Source organism: Topomyia yanbarensis, chromosome 3, assembly GCF_030247195.1.
Source record: "Topomyia yanbarensis strain Yona2022 chromosome 3, ASM3024719v1, whole genome shotgun sequence".
Classification (NCBI taxonomy): Eukaryota; Metazoa; Arthropoda; class Insecta; order Diptera; family Culicidae; genus Topomyia; species Topomyia yanbarensis.
In genome coordinates this window covers 167,332,909-167,352,582 of record NC_080672.1, presented here as the reverse complement: position 1 = coordinate 167,352,582, position 19,674 = coordinate 167,332,909, and the positions used below count along the sequence as shown (strand labels likewise).

The following is a 19,674-nucleotide window of genomic DNA, read 5'->3' as shown; positions in this document are numbered from 1 at the left end:
TCGACTAAATCATTTCTTTAGCATATTTTTCTTATCTTAGAGATCCGAAACATGCAGAAATAACAATTTGATTTTTTTTTAATTTTTCGCTGTCAGACCTGCTTAAGGGAAATTTAAACTAAATAATCAGAAAGGGTTGTGAGGCTATATCTAGGGACCTAAAAAGAATACTTTAAGAGCTTTGGTTTCATAAAAAGAGAAAAATATATGTCCCGATTTTGTCAATGTCCCCGTTTTATCAGCTTTAAATTCACCATGGGGCTGATAAAAACGGGTCTGCACTGTATATGGATTTATTTAATATGAAATTCAGCAAACAAAAGAGAGTTAAAGGAAATGTCTCATGACACTGTTAGGTGGATTGAAAACGTTATTACTATAGTATTGTTGGCAAAAAAAGCAAAACCGCAGACCTTCCATTTGATTCATGAGATTGTTTCACATTAGAAAAATTGCAACAAATGTGTGATTTGCAGCATACAGCAGAAATGTTTTTAAAATAATTTTGAGAACAAACCCTAACTTTCCGTATTTTTCAAAAAATGAACTTATTATCATGAAAATACTTAGATTGTTTCCTTTAAAAAGGAATTAATTTGTATTTTTATGGTGCTACTTGAAAAGTTATAGCATTTAATGCATTTACTCTCATATGAACCAAACTTCAAACGAAGTGGGCGGTGTCCAAATGATGTGAAATTGAGCCGTTCAAGTACACAAGAATGTAAATACAAACAATCCAAAAAAAAAAAATTGAAGATCGGATGAATAGTTTTTGCGATATCATGTTCAGCGCAACGGTACTTTTCATAAAATTTAGTTCCGAGATAATTGCGTTTAAAGTTTTGTGTTAACTTTATTCGCGGAAAAACCAGCGCGCTGCGATCGGCTATAGTTTGATATGTGGTGCTCCGATCTGGATGAAATTTCGCACAGATATTTTCAAAAGCATGTACTTTCAGAATAATCAATAATTTTTTTTTCGATTTTTTCAGTTCCAACCTTGCATATAACTCCTTAAAGAGTGGGAATATGTTTAACTATGTTTTTTCAACAGTTTGAAGGATGAGCGTCCAAAACATGACGCCTAGCTCTACTAACAACCTGACCAGCGACACATCTTCGTTTTTCGATTACTCGATTCGTTTGTTGATGCACAATGTTATGCGAATGAACTACCAATAATGATGCCATCATGTTGCTTGGAGCCAACCTTCCAGTATATCATTTTAGTGGTATGTCGATTTTCACTCTTATGGTGTAGATATTTAAATGTTTCATCAAATAAAACTTTATCACTAATTTCAAAATAATTTCCTCTGCGCATAATTTGGACTGATAGACTATTTGAGATCTAAAAAACTTAAGATTTGTAGGTACCTTTTCCACATCAGCGCCACATCACCTGAAGGGCTGCATCATTAATTTTAATTACGGAGCTTCGAACGTTGTGGATGCGAGGCTGCCCTGTTTGGTCAGTCCTTCGTACGTCTAAACGCCATCCCCTACCCACACTAATCAAAGCGACTAGCAAGTGAAGGGGTCGAATACTTTTTTACCTTGTTGACTGAACTGCTCTCGATCGTTATTAATAGTCATTAATATCTTTGAAGTACTGAGCGGAAATCAGGGAACCCCTTTTCGACCGCAATAGTCAGCGACTTTCCAAGTTAAACCGTCTTCAAGTCCCTTAACACTGAAAAGGCTGAATGATGCAGCATAAACAATGTTTGTGTCAAAATTTAATGGATGATTTCTCATTACTCTTTTACGTCTTGTATTCATGAGGCCGATTTGTGATCACACGCGCCTTCATGGTTATAATTAGATGCGCCAGTTTTTTTAAAATTTAAATTTATTTTTATGCACCTTTAAACGATGGGTCAATGATCAATGAAATTTACTGATAACCTGCTAGGAATAATTTTCATTATTGAAGAGACCCTCTCTAAAGTTTCCGAAATTGCGAAGCTGAGTACTCCAAGCATTCTGATGGTTTCAATTATGGCATATATGTTCATGTATAAATAATTTAGAACTTACTAGAATCGCCCCAGCACACCTTTACAGACATTTCCTACCAATATGCTTAAACGGATAAATTATTAAAACCCAATAATTTGAAAACATGTTATCATACATAGGGGATACTACAGCAAATTCATTCGCTTTAATTGGAATTTATTTCATTATATTAGTTCATTTCAAATTCCAACAGTTTTGGAAGTTAGTAAGGCTTATACTTTTTGTGGGCATTCTAATTTATCATTGGCTTGCTCATGTCTCAAATTAGAAATTATAGGATTTAACCTATACAGTAAAGACCCGTTTTCATCAGCCCCTTGGCGAATTTTAGGCTGATAAAACAGGTACATTGATAAAATCGGGACATATATTTTTCTGTCTTTTTAATAAACCGAAGTTCTTGAAATATTCTTCGTTGTTCGTTAGATATAACCTTGCAACCTTTTCTGATTATTTACTTTAAATTCCCCTTAAGGGGGTCTGACAGAGCAAAGTTTAAAAAAAAATTATATTTTTTTTGCATTTTTCGGATCTCTAAAATAAGAAATATATGCCCAAGAAAGGATTTACTCGAATTCCACTTGTTGCGCCTGCTAGAGCTCATCAAACTACCAACTATCAATTTTCATATGAAGTAGTAGTAATTTTCTATTGACTTTTACACATGCCTTCAACCGCTTAGGGAAGTTGTTGGCAATAAGGGACTGAACCGACTCTCTAGAATCGATCGGATTTAATGAAGTATTATTGGATGTCTAGAAGTCCTCGTAATCCTTGTGAACCTTTTTGTATCGTTTCATTGCGTGGTAGAACGTTTGAGTTGAAATTTTCATGGTTTTCGCGTTACAAATCGGTCGAATTTCTTACTTGAACAAGTTCGATATTTGCACATCGCAGTGTACATAACTCCATTATGGCACAGAATGAACTGATCTGATTTTTTTTGCATTTGTCTATAATTCACCGAGGTCGGAATTGACACATGTATGCTAGATTCCCTCACGCCACACTGGGGTTGAGCGCCCCATTAAGACGGCGATGTCATCTTTGGATCAAAACATGGTAAAACCATAAAACCTTGGTATCTGAGAACGAGTTACAGGGAATGAATACTTCTTCGCAAAAAAAAGACCATTTTAAATAAAGATGCTCATAACAAAACTTTTCTGGAATAATAGTTCTCGAGATATTTAAAAGTTCGTTTTAACAACACTATTGTTTTGTTTTATTACCTTTTCATAAGTTATTCGCGTTTCTCCATCAATAAGAATAGGTTTTTCAAAAGGTACATAACTTTTCTTGTAACTTTTTATTTGACATCAAGGCGATAGAGTAAGGGGGGGGGGGGGTAAAAGTGCGCGTGGGGCAAAAGTGCGCATGGGACTTTTAGAAGCACACAAGCGCTAGAACCTGGCAACTCTGTATGGATTTAGTATATCATTAAGTCAACTAGTCGCACATATAAGCATGAAAGGTTTGAATATAGTAGCTTGAAATTAAGGGGGAAGGAACATTTTTTGGCTGCTTGAATAAATCAGGATCTACAAAACTACAGTACCCTAAAAATCTTCAACATATGGTTCGTTGCGAGATATATTTGATTTGATGAAAAAAAATAGTAATTTTCGTAACAATTTAATAAGTTAAAAAACTGACGGTGGGGTAAAAAGACGCGAATGAAGCTTTTTATATAAAAATTGAACTTATTCTACCATGATTTAAAGTTAAGGGACCGGCATCTTCAATAACTGCGAGCTCACCGGTCAACTTACGACTGATATAAAGCGGTTTAGAAACAAAAGCATCAGCATAACTGGTTCCAAGGGAAAATATAGAGTGCCGAAAGCTCAGAGTACACAAAAAAAGAAACAAAAAACTATGAATATGTAAATAAAGATGTATTTCCAATATAAATACCATATTCGCAAGAATTCGTGTAGTGATCCACCTAACTATGACAAATAATGATGTTACGAGGGGTGACAGTTTGATCATGAACGACATTGTCTAAAAGATGAAACATCTAATTATTTCTCGGATTACAAGCTAAACCAAGAGATATCTAGTATTACGTTTTGAAGATGTGTGATGAGAGTATTAATTTGTAATCACGCCGATTTTCTAGTGTTTTTCTACCAATAGTTATTTTACGAAAACTGTTAGGTGCGCACTTTTGCCCCACCTTACTCTATTGTAAACCATTTGAATGAAAACAACCAAAATACGATTCAACTATACAGGGTGTTTGGTTCATGGTTAAGAATCTCTCGAGGGGTGATAGAGGATGATATTTGGGGAAAAAAATCGTTCTACACATACCTTCAAATCTTAACCGTTACGGAGTAATTGAACTTTTACTGATTTTGGTTATGTTTGTCTTTAAACTGCTTTATCTCAAAAAGTATACAACTTATTCTCAATCTGTTAGTTTTATTGGAAAGCTGAGAAAATTTTCTAGTGAGTTGAGTACTTCTATCTGTAATTTAATGCAAATTGTTTGATTTGTAGGGCCAAAGAAGTTTGAAGAGGGTATTTTTTTGTTGTTTTCTGTGATTTTCTTAGAAAAATCAATAATAAACCATACAATTACATTTCACCAATCGATGCCTCTAAAACGTCTCTACAATCTGTTCTTTTGCGATATGCTCATATCTCTTCTTGTTTTGGTTCAATTTCGTTTTGAACACGGCTTGATTGTTGTTAAAACTTATCCCTGAAAAACAACGATTTCGAATCCACTGCGTATTTGTTAAGATATTGAGCATAAGCATAGTAGCCATGGAAACAGCAAAACTATCGCTTGGTTTGTTTATAAACAACATGTACTCTCCGGAAGAATTGGCAGATATTCACCTGTGCTACGGGTTTGCTAATTGTGTGGCAACAACAGCTCGTCAAGAATATTCCCCACTCGCCGTTTACCAAATGCAAGTTGGTAAAGGAAAATTTAAGGTGTTGGTGTTCTTTAGAGTTGTCATTTGTATCTATTGTTTTTCTTTGGACGTAGACTCTTTTGATGCCTTTTTCGAAGCAGATTGTCTATGAAATACGACAATGAAATTGAATACTCAATGCCATGTCTTAAGGATGCAGGTTTACATTCTGTGTTTTGTAGTACATTAACGTTCTCGCAATGGCTAGACAAACCAAGTATCCGAGGTTAAATTTACCAAGAAGATTTTTGTACGCATTAGATAACAATAAAGCAAAATTTGGATTCTTTTGTAAGTTTTATTTTAAAACTTGTTCGAAATGTCCTCCATTTTGTTCGATACAGGTGTTTAATCTTTTTTTCATTTCATCCACAAAATCCATACGTAGCATTTTCTCTCGCACGTTGTCTGCAGCGTGCGTTATTCTCTCCTTGAGTTGGTCGAGAGTATGAATTTGGACGGAATAAACTTCTTCTTTGATGTACCCCCATAGAAAAAAATCCATTGGAGTTAAATCAGGACTTCTAGGGGGCCAAAGAATAGGCCCATTCCGTCCAATCCAGCGATCGTGGAAGGTGGTGTTGAGGAAAAATCTAACTGCATTAGTCGAATGAGGTGGAGCTCCATCGTGCTGAAAGATTAATCGTTGCCTTCTTCCGAGTGGAACATCTTCTAGCAAAATGGGAAGCTCGCTTCTTAAAAAATCCAAATATTTCGCTGCGTTCAAATTCCACTCAATAAAGTATGGGCCGATAAGCTGTCGATCCACTATACCTGCCCATACGTTGACCGAGAACCGAAACTGCGGTCTAGTTTCCTTTACCTCACGTGGGTTTTCAATTTCCCACGTGTGTTCATTGTGAGTGTTGAAAAACCCGGCTCGCGTAAAGGTGCATTCATCGGTCCACAGAATATTCTTGAGGAATTGAGCATCTGCTTCCACCTTCGTGTTAAGCGATCTGCAAAAGTCAATTCGCTACTTGGAGGGTATGGAATGGGTGCATATTCTCATGGTGCAATAAACTCCACACTTTCCAGTGTGAGACGGGCATACGGGCCGCAACTCTCCTCGTACTTATTTTAGGATCATTTCTGACGCACCTTAGAATCCTCTCTTCCATTTCAGGCGTCAACAATCTTCGGGGTTGGTTCGCTTGACGTGGCATAAACAACGTCCCTTCTCGAAACCGGCGGTTCGTAGACGAAAAAGTATCTGCATCAAAAAGAAAATAATAAAAAAACAACACCTCAAATTTATCCTTTACTAACTTGCATTTGGTAAACGGCGAGCGGGGAACCTGCGAGCATATTCTTGACGAGCTGTTGTTGCCACACAATTAGCAAACCCGTAGCACAGGTGAATATCTGCCAATTCTTCCGGAGAGTACATGTTGTTTATAAACAAACCAAGCGATAGTTTTGCTGTTTCCATGGCTACTATGCTTATGCTCAATATCTTAACAAATACGCAGTGGATTCGAAATCGTTGTTTTTCAGGGATAAGTTTTAACAACAATCAAGCCGTGTTCAAAACGAAATTGAACCAAAACAAGAAGAGATATGAGCATATCGCAAAAGAACAGATTGTAGAGACGTTTTAGAGGCATCGATTGGTGAAATGTAATTGTATGGTTTATTATTGATTTTTCTAAGAAAATCACAGAAAACAACAAAAAAATACCCTCTTCAAACTTCTTTGGCCCTACAAATCAAACAATTTGCATTAAATTACAGATAGAAGTACTCAACTCACTAGAAAATTTTCTCAGCTTTCCAATAAAACTAACAGATTGAGAATAAGTTGTATACTTTTTGAGATAAAGCAGTTTAAAGACAAACATAACCAAAATCAGTAAAAGTTCAATAACTCCGTAACGGTTAAGATTTGAAGGTATGTGTAGAACAATTTTTTTCCCCAAATATCATCCTCTATCACCCCTCGAGAGATTCTTAACCATGAACCAAACACCCTGTATAGTTTAATCATCAGACCCTATGGTTGCATAATATTTTGATTGTTTTTGTATAGCTTTCAAATTTAGAATATCGCCTTCATGTTAATGGGATGTTTATAAACATAAACTTGATCACCGGAAAATTGCATACATTATTTGCTAAAAATGTATTTTTTAGAGAATGTGTAGAGTTAAGACAAAAGCTCAGTTGGATTAACAACGACAATAATGTTTTGGAAAGTAGAAGAAAAATGATGAAAAATAACGTTCTCCGTTTATCTTTAGCAGATCGGGATCGGCTTTAATGGGCTTTTTTTTTTGTTTTATCCGTTACATAAATATCCTCTAAGCAGAAAAAAGTGAAATTAATGTTCGAAAACAATTTTTGCGGTCACGATAACATTTTTTCGTAACTTTCTACTTTGGATATTCAGTATCTTTGAAGAATATTACAACGTAAAGCAGCACCCCATCTAAAAATAATTTTGGCGGTTAATTCTCCTAGAAGTAATTATTAAAAGTTTACGCTTCAACCAAATTTATTTCGAGATTTAATGTCTTCAGCAAAGTTTTCAAAAATGCTATTTCACTTTATTGAATTAAGCTGGTATAGCGTAGTTGGCTCATTCATTCATGTAGCCTTCATATTTTCAAGAGAGTTGTTTAAAACTTCTTCAGCTTTGTTGAAGACACGATGTCTCTTAGTATTTTTGAAGAGTTAATTTTCCATAATTTCTTCTATAAGATATAATCACCAAAATTAATACATTAAAAGATACGTTTTTTTTGTTGTTGGGAAGCTACTTCGAGGTTGCTGAAACTCTAAAGTTGAGGCTTTCGAAATTATGTGATTTTGACCTTATTTTTTTAACACAATAATTTTTAAGTATTCAGAGCTCAACTTCAAACAACCGTTAAAACATTGGTAATCTATTGTTGTTCGCGCAAATTATACTTTAAAAGCAAAACTCGGCAAATAACTCCCAGTTCTTTCTTTGAATTGTAAAATGCTATATGAGCGTGCTTCTAGGTTCACAAATAGACAAACACTACAAACTGCTCTTTGATTCGTCGATCGAGCTCATTGCACTGTGCTATTATAAGCCAAATAGACATGTAATTGGTTTTGGTTAACGGTTTCAGTGTAGGTTCTTCAAATATTGATTAAATTTAGTGCGAAAAACAAGGACCACCATTTTCGATGCGCATCAGCGGCCCTTATTTCTGGTTGGCATCATCATATGCGACAACCTGTTGCGCTCCTAGCGACACTCCATCGGCGAAAAAAAGAACGTTCTCCTTCTCCAATATTTTCCACACAACATGTGGTCGGTGTTAAGTCAGACCGGACTAAGTCGCAAAACATCAAAAAATGAGAGATTGATAGCACTGGATAAAGAATTTCTTCAACTACATTAGACTCTTGCCAGATTTGAAATATGTAACAATAAACAAGAATTACGACAAAAATTAATTTCCATTTATAACGTAAAGGATGCTGCGATTCAAACTTTAAACTCGTTTTTCTCGAAATCAATATTTTGTTACTTAGTCCGGTCTGACTTAACACCGACCATGTAGCGTGTGCATCATCATCACCTTAATTGAGTTACCTCGTTCTCTGGACAGCCAACACGGGCTGAAATTCGGTAAATGTATCGGTACACAGCAGATGTTTTAAAATTTATGAATCTAATTAATTAACCATCAGGTCGGTAGGGTCTGAAAAATATTTGCCCATTTATCCTTGCATAAAACATGTCATCGCATAGCCCGCCGGCAGTGCAATTGTGGCGGAAGCCGCCTGTCAACATTATTGGTCGAGTGTGTGTGTGTGGGTAAACGATTTATTTTCTGCCCGTGTGATATGTAGGTGTATACTTTCTTCATCCTCTCTCCCACACTTCTAGAGCTGGTTTTTGCGTTTTCCCATGTGACCGTTTTACATCGGGCCAACAGGTTGGTTTCATGGTTTCCGTCGCGTGGTAGATACTGTATGGTTTTAATTTATGAAGTGAACGATAATGGTTTTAATGAATATGCTGGTGCGTTACACCGTTGGATGAAGTGATAATATTGCTATATGAACGCAAAAAGTAATGACAGTACTTCTCTGTGCAGCATTCCAAAAGAGGATCCTTACCTGCGAAAGGAAAATTATAATTTCTGTTAGTGTTAGAATATTTTAACTATTACAATTAGATTTCTGTTATCCACTTTGAAATTATATTTATTATAAGGAACATCACCATACGGATAGTAATCGGGATACCATCGGGAATTTTTTGATTCGTTATGTAAAAACAGATATCGAAAGTATATGTTTCAACGGAGTTTCCTTTTTTTAAACCGTTCCAATGTAATTAATTTCGCTGACATAATTGCGTTACTAAATGGTTTAACTCGAAAGTACTGCTCTGCAAGCCTCACAGAACAACACGTCCCAATAATTTTTTGTCTGTTGACCTACAGTAGTTGAACGTTGTAAACAACGCTGCTGGTATGATTCATTTCCGTGAGCTATGCTCCTGACCTATGTAGGAAGTGGAGAGTGAAATCCGGAAATGCTTCCACCGAACACGTTTTGCTTATCGTTGCTGAAATCGACACCAAGGAGGATGTTGTTTACAATGTGTTAGCGCGTCTGCACATCAAAACGAGTAGCGTTGGGTATGAGTTTGTCGTTCATGTTATTTCTGTTGGATTGCTCAGATACGATTGAATGGGTAAACGTAATGCAGGATCGATTGGTGAAGGAGATGAATCCCGTGTCAAAACAGACGGCGATTAATCTCGACCGTTGGAACGATTGGAACGAATATTTGTAGTCGTGATCGGTTTTTGATGTTTCCTATTTTTAACAGGCATTCATAATATTTTGATTAAACAAGCTTTTGTAGATTTCAAGATATTTTATATTTCGTCTAAACAAAAAGATTATAATCATGCAATTACATATTCAGAAGTTGGACATTTTCGGAATAATATGAAACATATCTTTTTATCAGGTTGTCATAAACATATCTATCATACATTAAACGCTACAAGCAAACAAATTACCGTATGAATGAAAACGATTGCTAGTCGAGTCGAAATTTTTGTCTTTCGGTTTTTATAAGGCAAAGAGGGCTATTTTTACCATACTAAGGAGGGTGCCTCACTTATTTATTAATTACTCGGCCTAAAGTCAATGGAATGCGTACAAATTGACATCAACAGCTTAGCTTCGTTGTTAAGTACTAATATAATAGGACAAATGCGCTGAGAACAGTGAAATTCTCGTTTTTGAACACAACGAAAACTCGAATCGAATGCCCCTATTGATGCGCTTCCATTTAACTCAATGCGTTGAACAAAGATGGCAGACATTGCACTAACCCACGGCTTCATTTGGGTGGGGTGATAATAGAAACATAGCGAAAATAGGCTCATCACCGTATATTAAGTTTATCTGATTCATTTTTAGGTCACATTAAAATGCAATAGAGTCACTTGTTCAACTCACAAGTTGCAGTTGACGAGGAAACAAATATTTTCCCGCCGTGGAAAAAAGTATTCGTCTGCAATGGCAAGTTGCTTGCACTCACTAGTATTGAATTATTTCAGTTTTTGCATCCTCAAAAAATATTAAAGACTCATGTCTCCGGTAAACTAACGCATTAGGCCGTGCCATGTAACCAAATTATAAACAATCTTTCAACTCTTACAACTTTTACATAGGGGTTTGAACTATTGAATTTATGAAATAAATCAAACATTACTTTTAACTAAAATTGTTTATTTAAGTAAATGAAATTTATTAATATTCCACAAGAACGTACTGTGTCCTTAATCAATAAAACTGTAAAAAGCGTGTTCGAAAAAAAATTGGGAATATGGTTGAAGCCATCAAACTTGTGCTGAGGTACAGAAAAACTTCCGGAAACAAAAAAGGATAAAATGCAAAATTTTCTGAAATACACATAATTTAAAGAAATTTAAAGGAGGAAAAAGCAATTAAATTGTCGAAAAATTAAGAAAATATTCCGATTCCCAAAAGCAAATTACCGTTCAGATATGCATCGTACTAAAACGGTTTTGGAGGTGCACTAGTATTGCTGTAGGTATGTAGGGGAACATGGGGAGACTTGACCAGGTTTTCAGCTAAAACTGCATAAATCTCTAAAAAAGCCTTCAATCCCTCAAAAGTCATTGAGATATAATGTGCAAAGTTATTGTGCGTCTTCATGATTTTTTGCAGAATTTTTAATTTCATTTTTACGGGGAGACTTGACCAAGGCGTGGGGAGACTTGACCAAGAGAATTTTGAAAAATCATAACAAAAAATAATGACATAAAACATACTGTTCTTGTATATAGAATCGTATTTCTAGTCTTAAGATAGCTGTAAACTTTTTTTTTCTTTTGTAAAAAAATATTTCAACATTGTAACCTCCTAGTTTTAAGATATCCAAAATGTGCCTATCAAATAAACGAAATGAATAAAAAAAAAAATAAAACATACTGTAATTATTTTTTTCCATATTGTCAAGGTCCTTAGGTAGCAGTAAAAAATATAAAACGGTTGCATTCGATAAATTTCGATTTTTTTAAAGCATTTACTTTTAAGAATTAACTTGTACTGCTTGCATTGCGTGTTCACACGTCACGAAATCAGTCCTACTGTTGCTAACTTTGTTTATTAATACTAAAATATAAAGACTTATGTTTGAGGCGGAATTTTTTTATGGCGTGATTAACATTAACAGTAGATACCAAAGCATAATAAATATCAGGAATTTTGCATCCTTCTTCAGCTAATTGCCACTTGGTCAAGTCTCCCCATAAAATCTTGGTCAAGTCTCCCCAACATTAGTTATTGTGTTCAATGTCATGCAAATAACTATTCCAATGTTCCAATTTATGTAAAATCATTTCACTGCTTCACAAGGATTAAGATGGTATATTAGTGCATTAATAGTCATTAGTAGTCGAGTAGATATGTCCATACAAAGTTTGATAAAAAATTGCATAATATGATGCCAATTTATTAATCACGTAATATTTTCTGTAAGAAAAGGATAGCCATAGCCAAAAATAGAATTTTGCGCTTGGTCAAGTCTACCCATGTTCCCCTACTGAAATGATTTTCATAGTAACAAAACAATTTGAGAGGGGTATTTGTAAGGTTTTATTGTTGTACTAAAATAGCTACGTTTCACGAGAGTACTAGAATTGTTAAAAGTATGCACTGGAATAATTCTAGGGATGTACTATTATAAATTAAAAGATTTTTTTTTGAAGTGCACTTGGTTTTAGGTACAGAATAGTTTTAAGGTGCACTAAAATGATAGTTATGATGAAATATAATGGCTTCAAAAGTGCATTGGAAAAGCTTGAGGATTGCACGAGAATGGGTTTGGCAATGTGCCAAGGGTTTCAGAAGTGCATTCAAATGGTTTTCGTAGTGGCCTAGGATTTTTACGGCGGTGTACCAATTTTGTTGAATGAAACTAGAAATTTGAACATTTATATATTTTTATCGGTTTCCATTTTTAGGCATATCAGCCGGCTTCGAACAAATATAGGCGGTGGCCAGATATTTTCGTCCGCGTCCCTTATCACTTATTTTTATAAAGTGATTCATCAGTAGTGTTATCTTCGCAAATGAACCGCCTCGGTTATGGAGCTATTTTTTCCGATATTATTTTAATGCAAATAATTGAGCAATCTTCATTTCGTTATATTCTGAATTGCACATATTTTGTCGTCCGTAATTTTAAATGTTCTTTGATTTCAGGGCATTGTAAGAGCCAATCGAGCTGACATTCCTTTGGACTGCGTAAACTGATTTCTTTGATTAGTGTTTATTTGATCAAATGGGAAACTAATTCACTTGGTATTTAATACGCATGGAGAATGCGTCTGAGTGATGACTTTTGAATTAAGCATGAGGGTTGAGAATTGACAATTCGCTACAAGAATTCAAAAACAGTTACTAAGAAAGACAGAACGACAGAAAGACAGAAAGACAGAAAGACAGAAAGACAGAAAGACAGAAAGACAGAAAGACAGAAAGACAGAAAGACAGAAAGACAGAAAGACAGAAAGACAGAAAGACAGAAAGACAGAAAGATAGAAAGACAGAAAGACAGAAAGACAGAAAGACAGAAAGACAGAAAGACAGAAAGACAGAAAGACAGAAAGACAGAAAGACAGAAAGACAGAAAGACAGAAAGACAGAAAGACAGAAAGACAGAAAGACAGAAAGACAGAAAGACAGAAAGACAGAAAGACAGAAAGACAGAAAGACAGAAAGACAGAAAGACAGAAAGACAGAAAGACAGAAAGACAGAAAGACAGAAAGACAGAAAGACAGAAAGACAGAAAGACAGAAAGACAGAAAGACAGAAAGACAGAAAGACAGAAAGACAGAAAGACAGAAAGACAGAAAGACAGAAAGACAGAAAGACAGAAAGACAGAAAGACAGAAAGACAGAAAGACAGAGAGACAGAAAGACAGAAAGACAGAAAGACAGAAAGACAGAAAGACAGAAAGACAGAAAGACAAAAAGACAGAAAGACAGAAAGACAGAAAGACAGAAAGACAGAAAGACAGAAAGACAGAAAGACAGAAAGACAGAAAGACAGAAAGACAGAAAGACAGAAAGACAGAAAGACAGAAAGACAGAAAGACAGAAAGACAGAAAGACAGAAAGACAGAAAGACAGAAAGACAGAAAGACAGAAAGGCAGAAAGACAGAAAGACAGAAAGACAGAAAGACAGAAAGACAGAAAGACAGAAAGACAGAAAGACAGAAAGACAAAAAGACAGAAAGACAGAAAGACAGAAAGACAGAAAGACAGAAAGACAGAAAGACAGAAAGACAGAAAGACAGAAAGACAGAAAGACAGAAAGACAGAAAGACAGAAAGACAGAAAGACAGAAAGACAGAAAGACAGAAAGACAGAAAGACAGAAAGACAGAAAGACAGAAAGACAGAAAGACAGAAAGACAGAAAGACAGAAAGACAGAAAGACAGAAAGACAGAAAGACAGAAAGACAGAAAGACAGAAAGACAGAAAGACTGAAAGACAGAAAGACAGAAAGACAGAAAGACAGAAAGACAGAAAGACAGAAAGACAGAAAGACAGAAAGACAGAAAGACAGAAAGACAGAAAGACAGAAAGACAGAAAGACAGAAAGACAGAAAGACAGAAGGACAGAAAGACAGAAAGACAGAAAGACAGAAAGACAGAAAGACAGAAAGACAGAAAGACAGAAAGACAGAAAGACAGAAAGACAGAAAGACAGAAAGACAGAAAGACAGAAAGACAGAAAGACAGAAAGACAGAAAGACAGAAAGACAGAAAGACAGAAAGACAGAAAGACAGAAAGACAGAAAGACAGAAAGACAGAAAGACAGAAAGACAGAAAGACAGAAAGACAGAAAGACAGAAAGACAGAAAGACAGAAAGACAGAAAGACAGAAAGACAGAAAGACAGAAAGACAGAAAGACAGAAAGACAGAAAGACAGAAAGACAGAAAGACAGAAAGACAGAAAGACAGAAAGACAGAAAGACAGAAAGACAGAAAGACAGAAAGACAGAAAGACAGAAAGACAGAAAGACAGAAAGACAGAAAGACAGAAAGACAGAAAGACAGAAAGACAGAAAGACAGAAAGACAGAAAGACAGAAAGACAGAAAGACAGAAAGACAGAAAGACAGAAAGACAGAAAGACAGAAAGACAGAAAGACAGAAAGACAGAAAGACAGAAAGACAGAAAGACAGAAAGACAGAAAGACAGAAAGACAGAAAGACAGAAAGACAGAAAGACAGAAAGACAGAAAGACAGAAAGACAGAAAGACAGAAAGACAGAAAGACAGAAAGACAGAAAGACAGAAAGACAGAAAGACAGAAAGACAGAAAGACAGAAAGACAGAAAGACAGAAAGACAGAAAGACAGAAAGACAGAAAGACAGAAAGACAGAAAGACAGAAAGACAGAAAGACAGAAAAACAGAAAAACAGAAAGACAGAAAGACAGAAAGACGGAAAGACAGAAAGACAGAAAGACGGAAAGACAGAAAGACAGAAAGACAGAAATACAGAAAGACAGAAAGACAGAAAGACAGAAAGACAGAAAGACAGAAAGACAGAAAGATAGAAAGACAGAAAGACAGAAAGGCGGAAAGACGGAAAGACAGAAAGGCAGAAGGATAGAAAGACAACGGCATGGTAAAGAACCGAATGGTATATTGGCCACAAAAATACAGAAAGACTGGAAGGTAAAGAGGCAGTAAGATGAAATGACTGGAAGCCTAAGAAACCGACATATAAACCTAAAGTCAAAAAGACGTAAGACGGAAAGGGAAAACATCATAAAGACAGAAAATTTAAAAAAAGGAACGAAACAAGAGAATAACAATGGTTTCTACTCAGAGTGGATAACAGAAATATTCTTTGATTTTTGGAGCTAAATCGAGTGAAATTACTCACCTTAGTATATACACCAGCGCTACTTAATTCGTTTTCTATCACCATCACAATAATTCCGAACATACCCATGACGAGGGCATAATCACTGATTCGTTTTCGCTTCTCGAACAACGCTTTCCGCCGTCCAAGTCGATATCCTACATTTGGTTTTTGCTTTTGACCAGGACCGCCTTGTACCGTACCGGGACCTTTACAGACGCCGCCTCCCAGGCCTCGCTCCTCCATGTACCTTGATGATAACATTCATTAATGTTGTTATGGTGCCGTGTTGGGTGGGAAGGTATTCTCTGTTGCTTTGTTTTGGTTATTTCGGAAGCAGGTTATGGAACCGCACGCTGTCTTCGGTGCTGGATTGCACTCGTTATTGTAATGAACTTCTTTTTTGCAATCCCGGAAATCGGAGAGCCACGTGCTCGGATTTTTTGGATTTTTTTATTGGGACTCAAAACGCGGAAGGACGCTAGGAGGGTGGCACACAGAGAGAAGACACACACAAACACGAAGAGGAATATTTACCTGGGATACTCTGAGTGTACGCCCACGAGCGCGACACCGGCTTCTTCTGTGCATGCAGCCGATACTGATTCCCGATTACCGGCACACGGTGTTTTCATCGATCCGGGAATCGACAATGTGGATACAGGCTTTCGGAGCTGCGATGGAAGAAAAAAGAAAAATAATTAAATTACATATGCAACCAGTTATATTAAAAATGTTCTATACGGATCGTCAATATTACAAGAGAAATGAAAGGCTAGAAATTGTTCTATATGCTATAATTTTTGTGTGGCTACAGGTATCAATTTTAAGACAGCTACATTTACATTGGTAAAAACGAAACCCAGTGCACTAGGAAACCAATCAGGACAGAATCCTACAGACATGTTCAGAACGATAATAAGGAATAATGATTCGTCTGCATGTCAGGGTGAGCTTATGTAACAGGTTGTGCTTTTCTATTTATGCTTCAAGCTATATCATCAACTGTTTTCTGTGTCCGTGAATAAGAAAAGTGATAACAGTTTTCAAAAATTGGACGGAAGGTGAAACAAATTTAGTGATGATTTCCAAAACTTTGGTAACTGCTTTTAACGAAAAATAAATTTACTGAGAAGAGGTTTTAAGAAGCGTGGTCATTTACTCTGGAAAAAAATCTAAAACTAAAATTAAAACTATTCCATTGGTTACACGGTTAGATCCAGGCTTTAGTTGACATTTTAATTTTCGATAGTGCTGGAACGAAGAACTTTCCTTTAATCTCAACTCTACTGTCAATGTTAGTAACAATGCAGGAACCAAACTTTGTTTTTGAAACTTAAACATACTTCGCTCTGTGCAGGTGTGAAATGGCAAGCACTACACTGCACTCGATGAATTGTTGCACACCATCCTGCGAAGCATCAATTCTCTTGTTTGAGATACAAAAACATGCAACGAACAAACACCACAATAAACGAAAGCTCTAAGCTGGCAAAGACTTTATGTTGTGTCCGAACTTTTCATCTGTTTGCGAGATACTGTTTACATGGGATGAGATGAAACTTTTTTTTCTGTAATCTGGAATCTGGAAAATTGAATATCCGTAAATATCCTTTCAAAGCGAAAGCATCGGCAGTAGGCATGCTTGGTATATGGTTTGGGGATGCATTTTGCAATCTTCTAAACGTTATTGGGGAATGTTCAAGATAAGCTGATGATGGGGACAGATGGAAGGATGTCTAGCTACATAAAAGCTCAGGTTATTTGAATAAACATGCATTTATGAAATAAATTTTGTGGCTTGTGATGTGACACAGATGCTCTTATTTATGTGAATATGTACGTTGCGATTTTCTGGATAAGGGCAGCACAAACCCTTCAAAAGAAAAAAAAGCTCAAGCTATTTTAATATTAATCAGTTTCAAGATTGTAAATTGTGTGTTGAAAGCAGCGGTGTAAATTTTCATTTTCAAATGCCAACTTTCAGCTCAATCAAACCCAACCATGATTCAAATTCAAAGCCTTCCTTAATCATTCACTTTCAAGTTGGCGGGATTTTCATAATCAAACCGAACGTTTTAATTTCAAATTGATTCTTTCTCATTCACCAACCAAAGTTGTCATCTGCTCTGTAGAAGCCAGTTTAGGTTAAATGTTGACATATTTTGCGTTTTCAAGCTTACATGAACAGTAAGAAGTATGTTCAGAGTAGTTTTGCTGGAAAAACCTTATCAATATCCCAGTACAGAGATATTCACAGGGTCAATGAAATTGAATGAATGGAAAATGATTGAGCAACTCGGCTGATTGAATGAATTGAATACTTTACGCTGACGCCACAAATGTTAATTTTTTACAGTTCGCTTGTACTGTTTACTGTGCATTGATTCAAAAATGCTTTGGAACTAAAACCAACAAGTAATGAAATTGTGATTGACATTGCTATGTTTACTCGCCATAAACATAGTATTACATAGGCGTTACAGCAGGCAAAGTGATCAAGGTAATCCAACACATGATTATTTCAGACTTCAAGGCGAGTTGTTCAAGAATTTGATTACACTTTTTCATACATGATTAAAAGATTACATACATTATATACGATCATACATTATATACGATCAATGGTATCGCCATCTATCGTATTTCACTGAATATAGAATATAGTGAGATTGACCTTGTGTATGTATTGATGATTTTCTGTTCTTCGTTTATTTCTTCCACAACTTCAAATCTTTTGTAAAGATCACATATTGATTGTATGGGGATTCGTAAGTAAACATATATTTTAAACAATTCAATTAAAACTACGTTAGATCCATGCCTATGAATGAGTTAAATACCTTTACGGCAATAAGAAAAAAATGCTCCAATCTCTTTCCGAATATTGATTCCCATGATAAACCCCTGATTACCATCGTCATCCTGTCAGAAAAATAATCATTTTTAAATGGATGAATTTAATAATTAACATCAGAAACCTGTTCCTGAGTACTCTTAGTAAGCATCTCAATTCTCGAAAGACTGAAACATGGTATAATGACAAATATCGGAGGGGAATGTTAGGATAAGTTAAAATTTGTTCCGCATAATCCACCCACTACAGTAGTCTGATTTACCCCTAGGGGTGAATTCACCCCCGGTTGGAAACCACTGGTGTGCGTTATATTTCAATCACGTCTTGTGCATGATTCGCGAGCAATGCATTACGATGTACAATTGTGCAATGACCACTTGTTTAGACAAAAGGTCTTCCAAATCTTGTAACTTTTGGATGTTGACACTGTATCTAGCATCATTTTTGAAAAAATGGACCCAGCATGCCATTCGTAAACATTATTCACAACACAGTCACTGTAAAAGGATGAAATGAGGTCTCCAATCTTTTCTCTGGTTGCTTTTCACACTGAATAGGCACTTTAGTTTATTTAAAATGTGTTTAGTCTAAAAGGATGAATAATTCGGTAACTAGGCGCTCTTTAACTGGGCTTCTTTTTAACTGGGCATTCTGTAAATGGGCTGCAGCCCAGCTTAAAATCAGTTAAACGTCAAAATATAGACGTCAAAAGTAATTTGACATTTTGGTGTCAGAACTAGCCGGGAGCAAGGGAATAAAAAAGAATGTTGACAAATAAATACCAATAATATTAATTTAAATTTTATCAATCAATCAAGTGAAATACTAGCCCTTGCTTGTTAGAAATTAGGTGGTCGTAAATTAGCGATTCGCCGATTTATTCACCACTTGACTGAGCAAACATTGAAAGGTATTTGTCGCTATTATTCGGTAACCGTTTGAATAATCGACTTCATAACCATCACATAAACATTATATTATTCTTGGCATCGAAACCGCCCCGGTGATTTTTAGCAATCGACAGGACAGCCCAGCATTCGCTAACTGGGCTGCCGTCTTAGCCCAGTTACAGAACAGTTGCTGTAATTGGGAAAAGTTGGTGGATCGAAAGGTAATGTTTTGATTGATATCCCAAAATTTGAAAACGTTGTTCAAGTGTATACTTTTAACATGATGAAATTGTAGAGAATACTGAACAAATTAAAAGAAAAAATAAATTGATATAGCAGCTAAGCCGTCAAAAAATTGCGATCCTAAAAAAAATTATGAAAGCACTCTTTATTATCTGTATAGAGTGGGTTCAGTTTTAGGAAAAGTAACATTAATGGTGAGTTCAAGTAAACATAATCATGTGAGTTCAAGTAAACATAATCATATTTCTTAAGCAATTACCTACCCTTCTCACTGAGTTTCTGAAGTAACCTTACTGATGATTGAAAGTGC

At 35.8% G+C, this 19,674-nt stretch overlaps 1 protein-coding gene across 14 annotated transcripts in view; it reads right to left on the bottom strand.

Annotated features, from left to right (window-relative positions):
* LOC131689160 (small conductance calcium-activated potassium channel protein) overlaps nucleotides 1-19,674 on the bottom strand; it is a 761,072-nt gene that overhangs the window by 152,082 nt on the left and 589,316 nt on the right. For all 14 annotated transcript variants that reach the window (XR_009305353.1, XM_058974046.1, XM_058974048.1 and 11 more), the window contains 2 exons: nucleotides 15,912-16,048; nucleotides 15,396-15,624 (listed from right to left, as the gene is read on the bottom strand). Coding sequence is in view for 13 of the 14 variants with exons in the window: in XM_058974046.1 (XP_058830029.1) it covers nucleotides 15,396-15,624; nucleotides 15,912-16,048 (366 nt within the window). In the remaining variant the exon portion in view is untranslated. The remainder of the gene's footprint in view (nucleotides 1-15,395; nucleotides 15,625-15,911; nucleotides 16,049-19,674) is intronic.